The 13,681-nt window shown below is 42.1% G+C and overlaps 1 protein-coding gene across 1 annotated transcript; it reads right to left on the reverse strand.

Moving 5' to 3' along the window:
* Positions 1-680: 680 nt before the first annotated feature.
* Positions 681-13,576, reverse strand: LOC135110321 (methylcrotonoyl-CoA carboxylase subunit alpha, mitochondrial-like). Its single transcript, XM_064022544.1, has 13 exons — positions 13,522-13,576; positions 11,813-12,015; positions 10,700-10,917; positions 9,716-9,863; positions 9,127-9,264; positions 7,663-7,758; positions 7,232-7,441; positions 6,394-6,687; positions 5,348-5,497; positions 4,608-4,758; positions 3,399-3,586; positions 2,153-2,335; positions 681-1,751 (listed from the first exon to the last, which is right to left on the reverse strand). The coding sequence occupies exons 2-13, from the start codon at positions 11,891-11,893 to the stop codon at positions 1,641-1,643; spliced, it is 1,968 nt and encodes a 655-aa protein (XP_063878614.1). The 5' UTR covers positions 11,894-12,015; positions 13,522-13,576; the 3' UTR covers positions 681-1,640.
* Positions 13,577-13,681: the final 105 nt, after the last annotated feature.

A 13,681-nucleotide genomic window follows, 5' to 3' on the forward strand; every position in this document is an offset into this window, starting at 1 on the left:
AATAATTATTGGCAATAACATTGTTACCTTTATATACATGTCCACTGTGTTATGAAGACTCAGCTCGGCAGACCACAAGATGTTTAATCAAATCCCTGATTGTTGTACAGAGACACCGATGGTAATAATCTAAAACTAATCTCCGAAACTTAGTCCGCTGCTCGCCGAGACATAATCTGAACCAGCTACGCCCTGACTCCAGCTCCGTCAGTGCCAACCCCACCCATAGACTGGCACCCCTGCCACACCCTCAGTCTCACCCAGTACCAGTGTCGTCCCGCCAACAACCCTCCCTTCCAGCCCTCCTCCTCTTCGTTCCAGCCCTTCCCTTGGTGCCAGTCCTTTCCTCTTTTACAGGCACACTGCAGACTCCTGAACTACTATACCAGACTATGTCCTCTCACCACCACCACCACCACTACCTCCACACTACAAGTTGACAAGACGCCCCTAAGACTGATTAAAAAATATTCACATGTCCATGTCCAGCAGGTCAATACAGTACTGCTATCAGGCCTCTTCTTTTCCCTCCAAATATCTCTGACACCTCTAAGACACTTCAGGAAGCTTATGCTAATGACTACAAGTTTTTGTTTCATTCTTCCAATACAGCAGCACCCTCTCTTCCCTTTTACTTCACTAAACATCTCTAGTTAAAGGAATTGCTACAAGTACATAAATATGTACATTTTGTTTTATTTTGTACTTCAAATATACCTTGTAACTACAATTATCTAAAATATACACAAAAATATGGAAATGTCTAAAAAAGCAGCCAACTAGAGCTACAATACCCATGCACACCAGCAGGGGAACCTCATTCTGCTGCTGACAAGGAACATACAACACCACAGTTCCTTTCCTTGCACTGAGCTCCATCACAGCTTTCCACACATCATTCCCACATTCCCTCTGCACACAAGTCTTACATTGCTATCTTGCTCAAAACACTCTCTTCTCATCCCTGCATTGAGCTCCACCACACCTTCCCTCACACACGTCCTCCTCCCCTCCACACACACATCACCCTCACATGGCCTCACTCAACTCACAACACTCTCCTCTCACTCTCTAAACCCAATCTCCCTCACCATTCAAATGCACTGAAGAATATGCATTATAATAAACTAAGATACATTTAATTACTGAACTGCTAGACTTCCTATTACCAATTGAGTTCAAAACAGCACTGCTAAATTTTCTCCACTCATGTACACTTTTCTTTATTTCTTCCACACAGCCCAGCAATATTTTTCAATTAGTTCTTCTTTTATCCATAAAGTTAAGGATAGCATTGTTAATTTCTATAAAGATACATAATTATTTTTACCTTTTAGGCAGGCCAGCATCATCTAAGCCCACACACAATTAAATGCTACATTATTATTATCCCTCCCACCTGCACTAAAATCAATTAAACCACAGCTAAATGTTACTAATTTACATAGAATTTTCCTCTTTTCTTCTCTTCCAGACTTCACAGCATCTTCTAATCCCACAATAAGTTAAGTACTTTACAACTACACTAGCCTTTGTTCCATCCACAGAGTCAACACCACTACTGCTAACTGTTATCAATGTACATACTATTTTTCCTCTTTTCCAGACACTCCCTGTGTGAATGTTTACAGCTGCCCCACTCACTCCTCAGCCTCCTTCAGCTTCACCAGGGGAGTGTTCCTGGCCACGCTCTGCCCTGGCTCAAACAGGACCTTCTCCACCACTCCTGGACTGCTTGCCTTGATCACATACTGCAGGGAGGAGGGGATGGGTTTGTGAAAAGTTTGCTACCAGTGTTAACTTTAATGATATCACTATTTCCCACTTAAAAAATCATATAATGTACAGGCAAGTATTAACCTTTCAACACCTGACGTCGCTTCCTTAAAAATACCCAAGGTGATGGCCATGATAGGAAAGTCTCCATTTACTCCTTCTCCCCGCATCCCCACCTTGCTTGATCTAATTTCTCATCCTCTCCTCTCACATATTCCATCACTCTTTTCTCCCATAAAACTTATAAAACTCACAACAATGTCCCTAAAATGAGACAAAACATGTAATTTTGCACTGATTATCTTCCTCTGAGAGGGATTTCAGCCTGAGGTACAGATAGATTAGTAAATTAAAGATGGCAAAATGCACCACTCACCTCCATCTTCATGGCAATCATCACCACTAGGGGGTCGCCCGCCTCCACCATCTGCCCTGGGGACACAAACACCTTCTCCACCACACCGGGCATGGGAGCCACAGCACCACCGCTTGCCCCTGCCACGTGGCCAAGCTCCGACTCAAACTTGGGTGCTGGCACACTCACCTTCCACCCGCCAGTCTTGGGAAGAACAACAATACTCTATTACTCTGTTTTGTAGTGTTGTTATTAAGAGTGTTCTGTGTTTCATGTAGCCCTGCAACCATGAGTCAGTTTGGCTGAGATAAATGGTCAATATGAATCAGCCTTGACAGTTTGAGATCATTCTTATAGCAGAGAGAGAGAGAGAGAGAGAGAGAGAGAGAGAGAGAGAGAGAGAGAGAGAGAGAGAGAGAGAGAGAGAGAGAGAGAGAGAGAGAGAGAGAGAGAGAGAGAGAGAGAGAGAGAGAGAGAGAGAGAGAGAGAGAGAGAGAGAGAGAGAGAGAGAGAGAGAGAGAGAGAGAGAGAGAGAGAGAGAGAGAGAGAGAGAGAGAGAGAGAGAGAGAGAGAGAGAGAGAGAGAGAGAGAGAGAGAGAGAGAGAGAGAGAGAGAGAGAGAGAGAGAGAGAGAGAGAGAGAGAGAGAGAGAGAGAGAGAGAGAGAGAGAGAGAGAGAGAGAGAGAGAGAGAGAGAGAGAGAGAGAGAGAGAGAGAGAGAGAGAGAGAGAGAGAGAGAGAGAGAGAGAGAGAGAGAGAGAGAGAGAGAGAGAGAGAGAGAGAGAGAGAGAGAGAGAGAGAGAGAGAGAGAGAGAGAGAGAGAGAAATCCTTTACAACATCAAGCACTTGTAATAAAAATCATTATGCTAGAAATACTTTCCACGCAAGCACTGTTGATGAAAGTGTTTGAAACCTCTTCATAAACCAGTGAATGGCTATGACAGTGATTTTGTGATTTTTTTTCTTTCAGAATGACCATTACCAGCCAGAGTAGACTGCCTATCATTTATCACTTACAATAATTATAAATCAACAGACAAAAGACAAAAAAATTATCAAACAATTGCAACACCTGCAGAACACATAAATCCCAAAAAGAATTGAAGTAAAGAAAACAAAAATTGCACCATGATTCGCAGCTGGGGTGCATTAATGACATCAAGGGCGTGGCACAGCATGAGTTCACTGGGCAGTCACTGTTCCTGCATCTCCCCAAGATAAGAACATAACACCCTGATGTGCCATGAGTGCCTGTCCCTCAGACCCACCTGGGTGAAGAGATGGATGTCCCTGCCGTCCAGCACAACATTCACCCGGGACACAGAGTCACCCACGGAGGCTGACAGGTGGCGGGTGCCATTGTCGCACACCAGGGAGCCGCTCACCTCAAAGCTCTCGCCTCCCACACTCATGCGGTACTTGCTGCCACCCAGGTACTCCACCCTCACCTCCTCCTCTGGAACATGAGAACAGCTCCCGATGGAAAAGGGTAATCTTGCAAACCACCGTACTACACTCCAGAAGCTTGGGTATAGCACAGCTGGCCACATCCATCCCTGGCAAGGTCCAACAGCATACCCTGGTTTAACCCTGCATTTACCCTCTCCATTTACCTCTATCATGTACTATCACTCTTGCTTGCTGCAGTCATTCTTCTCTCATTCAGTGCTCTCTTCACATAGTTCATCCACTCCAGATGTGGCCTTCCTTTTAACCTTTCTCTGCATACATCTGACCTCATTATTCTATTTGCTAGTTTTCTGTCCTCCAATCTCTCCACATGCAAAAACCATCTGCTTGTCCAGCCAACTCCCTCCAAACATCACATCTTACCTCCTCATTTCTCACTGTATCCCTCCAAGTTACTCCACACATACTCTTCAAACACTTTGTGCCCATTACATTTAACCATTTCTTTTCTGCTATTCCCATGTTCCTTGTTTCAGCACCATAAAGCAAATAATAATAATAATAATAATAATAATAATAATAATAATAATAATAATAATAATAATAATAATAATAATAATCTAGGAATGCTCATTCTTTCATTATGTTCACAAGCACTCCTCCAATATCTATGAAATTAAATAAATGCTAAATCACAAGTTCACAAGAATTTGTTTTCTACAATCCACATTCAAACTTTAGTCACAAACAAAAATTACTTGTGTTTGGATCTGGATGTTTCAATGGAATCTTGTTCCTTCAATGAAACAGGAATGCAGTTAGAAGGCTAAATGCAATATATAAAAAAGTGACTAGCAAAACCACCACCACCACAACATCTTAATGGCTGAGTTTAAGGGTTGACATTTGCTCCTCTACAAATGGTAACAATAATCCAGTAAAATAGCAAATCAAGGCCATTAATACACTCAAAATCCTAGAACACAAAAACTTCCCTATTTATATATTTCTTACAATATATAATTATTTCGTAAAGGTGTGTTCCCTCTAAGAGTGCTGGAGCTCACCTTTTCCTTCGCAAGTGAATGGCAGGGTGCGGATGAGGCTGTGGTTGATGCGAGGGGAGGTACTGGGGCCAAAGGGAGAGGTGGGGTCCTGGGAGGCAGCCACAGCTCGCACTCCCTCCAGTTCCTCCTCAAGCACCTGTGCCAGTGCTGCCTGAGGGGACCACACACACAGCAGGTTATATTACACATATGTGGCAGTACAATGTCAGTGTTCAACATTAGGGATCCAAAAGCATCAAAGGGATACTTTTTAAACAAGATATTTATTTACATCTTTTTGTAAATTTCAACCTCATTTTCAACCATGTTAATGACACTGTAGTCAATGAAAGCAGGTGTTACCCTGAGCTATGAGCTGTTGGACAGCCTAGACTTTACTAAAGGGAGTGTTGAGATTGAAAAAGGTTGAAAAAAATGCTTTAAGTAGAGATGGACACACACACACACACACACACACACACACACACACACACACACACACACACACACACACACACACACACACACACACATGCAAGAGCAGGTTCATCTTACATTCACAACACAAAGGATTTCTCACTACTAATAAAGTAGTTACTGTCTTCTTTCAGCAAGAGGATGAGGTGTGTGGTGTGTGAAAGGCCTCAACTTTATCCGTAAATTAAACCACGTGAACTTAAAGCTGGGAAGAAGTCTGTGCTTACATAACACAACAATATTCATGACACCTCATACCCTGCTCTGCCTCAGCCACTACCTACCTGGCACAGCAGTTTCTTGGAGGCTGCCCTGGGTGGGAAAAGTTCATCGTGGTGGTCTGGGATGAAGTCTGTGCTCACATCCCCAGCCTGGAAACTTGGGTGGGTGGCCAGGGTCAGCAGGAAGTCAACATTGGTATTGAGCCCTACAATCTGGTGGAGAAAGACAACCAGGTTTCACAATCTAACGGGCAAAGACAATCAGACTTCACAATTCACAAATCTATCAACTCAAATCCACATCTTCCACAGCTGCAAATCCACACATTGCTTTATATTTGCAGTGAAACATTAAAAATCACATTCAGAAAAGGGAAACAAAGAACTCATAACCTTTATTAGGATATATAGAGACATATTAGTGAGATCAAGAAGAGTGTATACAATGATCAGGAAAATCAGTTGTTTGTCTGCAAGTAAACACAGAAAAATAGGAAAAAAACAACTTGTAAGAACATCAAACATGAGAGAGAGAGAGAGAGAGAGAGAGAGAGAGAGAGAGAGAGAGAGAGAGAGAGAGAGAGAGAGAGAGAGAGAGAGAGAGAGAGAGAGAGAGAGAGAGAGAGAGAGAGAGAGAGAGAGAGAGAGAGAGAGAGAGAGAGAGAGAGAGAGAGAGAGAGAGAGAGAGAGAGAGAGAGAGAGAGAGAGAGAGAGAGAGAGAGAGAGAGAGAGAGAGAGAGAGAGAGAGAGAGAGAGAGAGAGAGAGAGAGAGAGAGAGAGAGAGAGAGAGAGAGAGAGAGAGAGAGAGAGAGAGAGAGAGAGAGAGAGAGAGAGAGAGAGAGAGAGAGAGAGAGAGAGAGAGAGAGAGAGAGAGAGAGAGAGAGAGAGAGAGAGAGAGAGAGAGAGAGAGAGAGAGAGAGAGAGAGAGAGAGAGAGAGAGAGAGAGAGAGAGAGAGAGAGAGAGAGAGAGAGAGAGAGAGAGAGAGAGAGAGAGAGAGAGAGAGAGAGAGAGAGAGAGAGAGAGAGCAGCAGCAGCAGCAGCAGCAGCTTACAAATACCACCACTGACTCTATGAGCTAGTAACTCCTACACTTCACCAAGAGACTTACATTGTACTTTGCAAGGCAGGAGGTGAGACTGTTGAGGGCTGAGGTGCGGTCATGTCCCCACACCACCAGCTTGGCTATCATGGGGTCATAGTGGACAGACACCTCATCACCCTGTCTCACCCCTGTCTCTATCCTCACGTGCTGGCTCGGGGCAGGGGTGGAGAGGTGGTCAAGGGGGCCGGCACCAGGGAGGAAGCCACCCCTGGGATCCTCAGCATATATTCTGGCCTCAAAACTGTGGCCAGAGAGCTTGATTTCATCCTGTGTGAGGGGTAGAGGTTCCCCAGCTGCTACCTGTGTCAAAAAGTAAAGAACAAAATTGTGATGCCTATGTCTTTTAATGGTTTCCTTGCTAAAAAATAAATAAAAATAATAATAAAATACAATAGACTTAGGCCTTTCCTTTAAAAGGCTCCCGTGCACCTGCCCAAACCAAAATACCCCAACACTGAAAATACACAAACTATGAAGCTTTTACTCTGAATAGCTGTCTTGCTCCTGTCTTAACAAACAGAATAAAACAAACACACATGCACACAAACCATGAGGAATTTCATTTAAAGGCTCCCTTGCTGCTACTTGTGCAAAAAAATTATGATTACTAAATTAAAGTTTCTATACAACAGTAATCCAAAGAAATTCCCTGGTGAGTGTGCAAACAAGAAAACCATGGACATAATGAGGAAAATATGACTTTGATTCAGTTATGTAAAATATATATGGGCACACACACACCATACACGCATTTAAAGCCTTAAAGATACACACAACACAATCAGCCTGACTCAATGCTGTAAAACTTCATAAAGAAAGAACTATAAAGGACCCCAACACCCACCCTGAGCTGCCACTCCACCAGGTCAGTGTTGGTGATCATCTCCGACACGGGGTGCTCCACCTGCAGCCTCGTGTTCATCTCCATGAAGTAAAAGCTGTGTGAGGGATCCAGGATGAACTCCACAGTGCCGGCACCCACATAGCCCACTGCCCTGGCCGCCCTCACTGCCGCCTCACCCAGTGACCGACGCACATCCCACGTCAAGCCCGGCTGTGGGTGGGGAGGTGCATTGATGGCCACACTGACTGACTGATTAACTCTTTCACTGCAATAAGGAATAATTCACACCACTAAGAAATATGACTTAAATCTTTATAAGCATGTAGAAGAAAAAGAAAGAGAAAAAGAAAGGAAAAGAAAGGAAAAGAAAAGAAAGGAAAAGAAAAGAAAGGAAAAGAAAAGAAAAGAAATGAGAAGATGTCTTAGCTCACCGCAGGTGCCTCCTCAATAATCTTCTGGTGTCTGCGCTGCACCGAACAGTCACGCTCAAACAGGTACACATAGTTGCCATGGTGATCCCCAAACACCTGCAACACATCACACACCAGTGAACAGACACTTAAAAATTCATTTAATTTAGACACAATTAGCCAATTTTTCTAGCAATCACCAATTACTTTTCAACAGTTAATTTTCTACTGAAACATCTTAATCCTTTCACAGCTGCACAATATTTTCTCATAATCATCAACTTTTAGACACTCTTCTTGCTAAAAATTTCTTAAATATGTAGTTCTGTAGCTTAGAAAAGAAACATTAACCTCCTATTCTTTTTTTCTGTGTTCATGCAATAGTTGTTCTTTTTACAATAGTCTGAGTGTTAGTAAGGCATGACTGTAGCAGTGAAATGGTTAACTATTTCTGTAGCCTAGAAAAGATTAAACTAATCTCCTGTTTTTCTCTTTTCAGTATCCACACAAACAAATTTTCACAGTGTCCCGAATGTTAGCAAGGGACAATATACATGCTCATAAAAGAGTCAAGGAATGTTACATGCCAAACACAAATAACAAATAACACTTGGCTCATAGTTCTGCGTTCCATTCCCACAGATCATTACTAGACATTGATTTCTCAGGCAATTACTACTGGATGAATTACACACAACAGGCAAGTTTAAAAGTCAAGGCAATGTCATCACTTTAGATCAATTTGTCTACCCATGGCAGAATTCTACAAATCAAAATAAAATGCACAACTTCTGCTTATTAATTTAATCTTGTATTCTCAAACACCCTGGTCTCTCATCAGGAATAACTTCAAAGACCAAAGAGATGATTACTTAGGTTCTCATGGATGTTTTTCCCACTGATGATCCAGAATCCTTGTTAAACTATGACTAGAATCATCCTTGAAAACTCCTGTAACTTCCACTTCAGTCTGTTATGCTATCATAACAATCATGAAAACACTCTTGACTTGTACTAGAACTGTTTAACAATCACTGGAATCATGAAAATACCCTTGAAAACCACAATAATTTCCACTGAAACCTGTTAAATTATCATTAAAATCATGAAAGCAAGCCTGAAAGTCTAGTATTTTCCAGTAGAAGCAGCTAAACTAACACAAGAATGAAAACTATTGAAAACCCTAATAGCTACTACTACAGCCTATTAACCCAGCAGAATTATGAAAACACATGTTTAAACCCAACAACTTCCAAAAGAGCCTCATAAATTATAACTAAAATCATGAAAACCCTCAAGAGCTTCCACTAGTCTGTTAATCTACCAATAGAATCACAAAAACACCCTTGAAAACCTTATCAACTGCTGCTACAGCCTGTTAAGCAATCAAACCATGAAAACACTCTTGAAAACCCAACTTCCACTGCAGCCTGTTTAGTCAAGATAAAATACTGAGACACTTGATAATAATAGCGAGCGTCTCACCTGAACCTCCACGTGCCTGGGCCGCTCAACAAACTTCTCAATGAGCATCACATCATCACCAAAGGACTTCATGGCCTCCCGCCGTGCTGACTCTAGCTGTTCCTGGAACTCCTCGGGCTTCATGGCGATCCTCATGCCCTGTATGGGAAAGTGAAAAGAATGTAATGCTGCTAAAAATTACAAGAAAAAAAATGAATGTGGTCACTCATGCATGTTCACATTATGCACTTGATGAAATTTCTCTGATTCCTCTTAACTATGATTCATATTACCATGTGAGATACCCACATCTTGCCTCCATAAAAGTACCTCCCTCTCTACTTCCTTTCTTCTCCACCACTAACACTTCCTCATCTTTTCCCTCTTTCCTCCTACTCTCATAACCATCACCATTTGTTCATCCTCTCCCTTCCATTACTCTAACTAATCTTTACTCAACTACCTCACCCAGTCTTCCTGCTTCCTTCTTTTCCATAATCCTTTTCTCATTTTGACAGTACTACCTAACTCTGCCTTCCTTCTTTTCTCCCTTCCATCATCCTTCCTAAGCTTGCCTTCCTTACTTCACCCTGCATTCCTGCTTCCCTACCTTTCCTCCACCACCCCTCACAGCCTTGATCATGACAGGGAAGCCAATTTGGTGAGCCTCTGCCGCCAGCCTCTCATCAGTCTGTTCCTCCCCATGATAGCCTCCCACCACGGGCACAGCGGCCTCGGACATGATAGCCTTTGACGTGCTGGAAATAGAGAAAGCAACATTATTTTGGTTATCTTGGAGACTTCACTTTGGTTGGATCTAAAGTTTGCATTATTACTATTCATCAGGGTGGTTATTGTGGTGGTTAATGAAGTGACAGTGATGGTGATGTATCTACAGGTGTTTTGTACTAATAAATTATGGTGGGGAATATTCCTGGCAAGAAACTCATCCAAGTGTCCTGCATAACTGAAGAGATGCCATTAAGTGAACAAGATAAGCATGTATAGAGCCTTTGAAAATTAAGATGATGAAAGATACCAATAACCAAGATGGCTTTCCCTGCCTCAATCTCAATCTCATTTTGCAAAGTGTGTGAGTGTACATTTACCTATTTGTATTTTTACAGAACTGAGTATAGATTATTATATTCCACTTTTTGCTAACAAATTATATATGTTTTTATTATTGTATTATATATCACACACACAATTCCCTCTGATCCTCTCACTGCTAATCAGTCTTTCCTATCATCATCTGTACAACATTTCAGGTTTATCTTTGTAGCACAGTCTTTTAAATACGAACTTCTGTAGCTTAAAAATTAAATTAACCTCACATTCTCTTTTCATTTATAAGTATATCCATTCAAACAATCTATTACAATGGTCTTGGTGCTAATGAAAGGCAATCATAGCATTAAGAGGGTTAATGTTCGGTTTCCTATTTCACACAAATTCTTCTACATCTACCTTTTCTTTTTTTTGTTTCACATATGTAAACAATCACATCTATTTTCATGTACATGTGTCAGTCAAAGAGGGACAGTATTCCCCTTCAGAAATAAGAAAACTTGCCAGTACCAAGCTGCCTCACCTTTTGATGCCCATATCCCTGATGGCGCTGGCTGGGGGACCCACAAACACCACCCCAGCTTTCAAGCACTCGTCAGCAAACTCAGCATTCTCTGAAAGGAAGCCATAGCCGGGGTGCACTGCCTGGGCCCCACTGCTCATAGCCACCTCCAGGATCTTGTCACCACGCAGGTATGACTCCTGGGAGGCTGCTGGGCCAAGGCGGTATGCTTCGTCTGCCTGCAGGAGTGAAGGCTTGCTACTACTCTTTGCTACATACTGATAGTTGTACATACTGCATATATGTTTTGATGGTTGTACTGTATTGATTATTATTCCTCTTGTTTCAGTAGTGTAATAAGGGAAATAAGGATTCCCCCCATGTCATTGTGTAAGAATAATTATGCAATGTGATTTAGTGTTGTCCAAAATAAGTAACTAAAGTACATGTTGTTGATGTTACTGTTAATCTTCATTTATGCAATCTATCTGAGAACCAAGCACAATTTGGCTATCCCAAAATAGACTTCTCTCATCCCACCACTCCCACACCTTCAAAAGCAGACTTGATACACTTGTGGCTGCAAGCAGAAACACAATGTATCATGTGCATGAGTAATTCACCATAGTTTATAAAGACACAAAATAAGTAACACACACAAGTACAGTAGCCAATGAGCAGTTACAGTAACACACAGATACAGCTCACTTCTCCTCAAAAACTAACAGACTACTACATAACACTGGTCTTTTCTTCACATATTTCTAGAGAGAGAGAGAGAGAGAGAGAGAGAGAGAGAGAGAGAGAGAGAGAGAGAGAGAGAGAGAGAGAGAGAGAGAGAGAGAGAGAGAGAGAGAGAGAGAGAGAGAGAGAGAGAGAGAGAGAGAGAGAGAGAGAGAGAGAGAGAGAGAGAGAGAGAGAGAGAGAGAGAGAGAGAGAGAGAGAGAGAGAGAGAGAGAGAGAGAGAGAGAGAGAGAAACTTTCTACCCAAATAAGGGACAGTTACACACAAATCACAGTATCACACAAGTCAGGCTGTACTGATCTACTCACAGTACATGCAACCTAGGGAAGATGTCACAACACACACAGACACACACACACACACACACACACACACAGTAGTTGCCTCACCATTGCCACATGCATGGAGTTCCTGTCAGGGTCTGAGTACACTGCCACAGTCTTCACCCCGAGGCGGCGTGCTGTGCGCATCACCCGGCAGGCTATCTCCCCACGGTTGGCAATGAGCAGCTTGTTGATTGGGCGGTAGGATGCCGAGGAGTGCTGGAGGCGGCACCAACCCCCAACACCACCCCCTGAGGAATCTCCATCCTCTGGGAAACAAAAAATCCACCAGATAACAATCCAAGCAATGAAATGAAGCACGGGCTCTGTGCATTGCTTCTGAGGGAGAATTATACTTTGGAATGTCAGAGCAGAGGAAATAATATCTGTGGGTTTAAACATTAGAAAGCACATACGTATGACTACCTCCATACCTAAGATGTCACCGATTTAAGTATCCTGAGTCCCTGCATCACCAGCCAAGAAACAATAATAGTAGTGGTAGCAAATGTTGAGGATTATTTAGTGCGACTTTAAGGGGGCAGTAGGTTGGATAAACGCCTTCCACCCTATAAAGAGATTAAACATTTGGTTGCATCTAGTTTTGAAATGTCCCCTCACTGTCATGAGGCCAAGTGACTTACACATGACCATTAACATGACTCTAGTGCTGTGAAGTGTATGTACATATTTGGTTTCTCCCATCCTATGTGCCCCACTTTCCCACCAGTCCCCAGCCTGTGCACTGAGAGAGAGAGAGAGAGAGAGAGAGAGAGAGAGAGAGAGAGAGAGAGAGAGAGAGAGAGAGAGAGAGAGAGAGAGAGAGAGAGAGAGAGAGAGAGAGAGAGAGAGAGAGAGAGAGAGAGAGAGAGAGGAGAGAGTAAATACTGTATGAAACAGCAGATTAACAAACCAACAGAGTAATTACTGAGCTATATAAAGTAAATAATCATGAAGACAATGAACTCTTCAGGCTAGGTTGAGCTTATTCGTGTATGGTTCGCCTAGGGCCTGTTTTAAATCCACACTAGACTTATGCTTAGTAAAAAAGTGATAATTGAAATAAACCTTAGCTTACTCATTTCAAGACAGTGATTATAAATTTCTGGACAAAAATATGATACAAAATATATATACAATGAAGGGATCACCAGTGAAACTAATGAACTGATATAAACCTAAACTGACCTCACCCTTGGATGAAAGTAATGCTGTTAGTTCAGTATTATCCAGTAAAGGAATAAGCTGTGTTAGGTTTAGGTAAGGTTAGGCAAGTTATAATGAAGATAAACTGAACTTCACGGGAAAAAGTAAGATAATATTGAAATAAATTTAGGATTTTCATCTGAGAGCTTCGTTAGGTTAGGCTAGATTTAGATTCATTCAGCTCATTAATTTCAATGCTGATCCCTTCACCGTCGACGACTTGATAACGAGTCATAATTTTTCGCGAAATGGTTCGTATCTGGAAACTAATAAAGATTATTTCTACAAATCCCCCCCACAAAAAAAATAAAAAATAAAGCCAGTAAAAGTAGACATAACACAATTACACCCAAACGTGGTCGCTAACACCAAAACAAAACATGAAATAATACAAATAAAAGAAACGCCAGACACCGGCGCCTAACTATCTGACGTATTTCTCTATTTCCATCCCACAATCTATCATTCCAGCCACATCAGCACAGGGAGGCGAGGCTTGGTTAATACACTGTCCTGCTTGTGGTGAGTGTCTGGCAACATATCACGGCAAAAGCTCAACAAGTCCTCACTGAGTCAGGAGTCGTCTGCTCTGCCCTTGAATCATGGCGTATCACTGAGGAAGAATTCACTTTTATAAGTTTTATTAGAATATTTGGTACTAAAACAGAACTGGTACTAGAGGACATAGTAGGAGGATGCTTATATAGTAACAAAGGATAATGGATGGAC

This window comes from Scylla paramamosain, chromosome 20, assembly GCF_035594125.1.
Source record: "Scylla paramamosain isolate STU-SP2022 chromosome 20, ASM3559412v1, whole genome shotgun sequence".
Classification (NCBI taxonomy): domain Eukaryota; kingdom Metazoa; phylum Arthropoda; class Malacostraca; order Decapoda; family Portunidae; genus Scylla; species Scylla paramamosain.

What these genes read in the sequence shown, in the direction of transcription:
- LOC135110321 (XM_064022544.1), bottom strand. Translation starts at nt 11,893, where the DNA reads ATGCGCACAGCACGCCGCCTCGGGGTGAAGACTGTGGCAGTGTACTCA. An exon ending in TGAGGGGTGGTGGAGGAAAG is followed by an intron (nt 9,265 to 9,715) that starts GTAGGGAAGCAG and finishes TTTCCCATACAG; the next exon opens with GGCATGAGGATCGCCATGAA. An exon ending in ACATCCATCTCTTCACCCAG is followed by an intron (nt 2,336 to 3,398) that starts GTGGGTCTGAGG and finishes GTTCTTCCCAAG; the next exon opens with ACTGGCGGGTGGAAGGTGAG.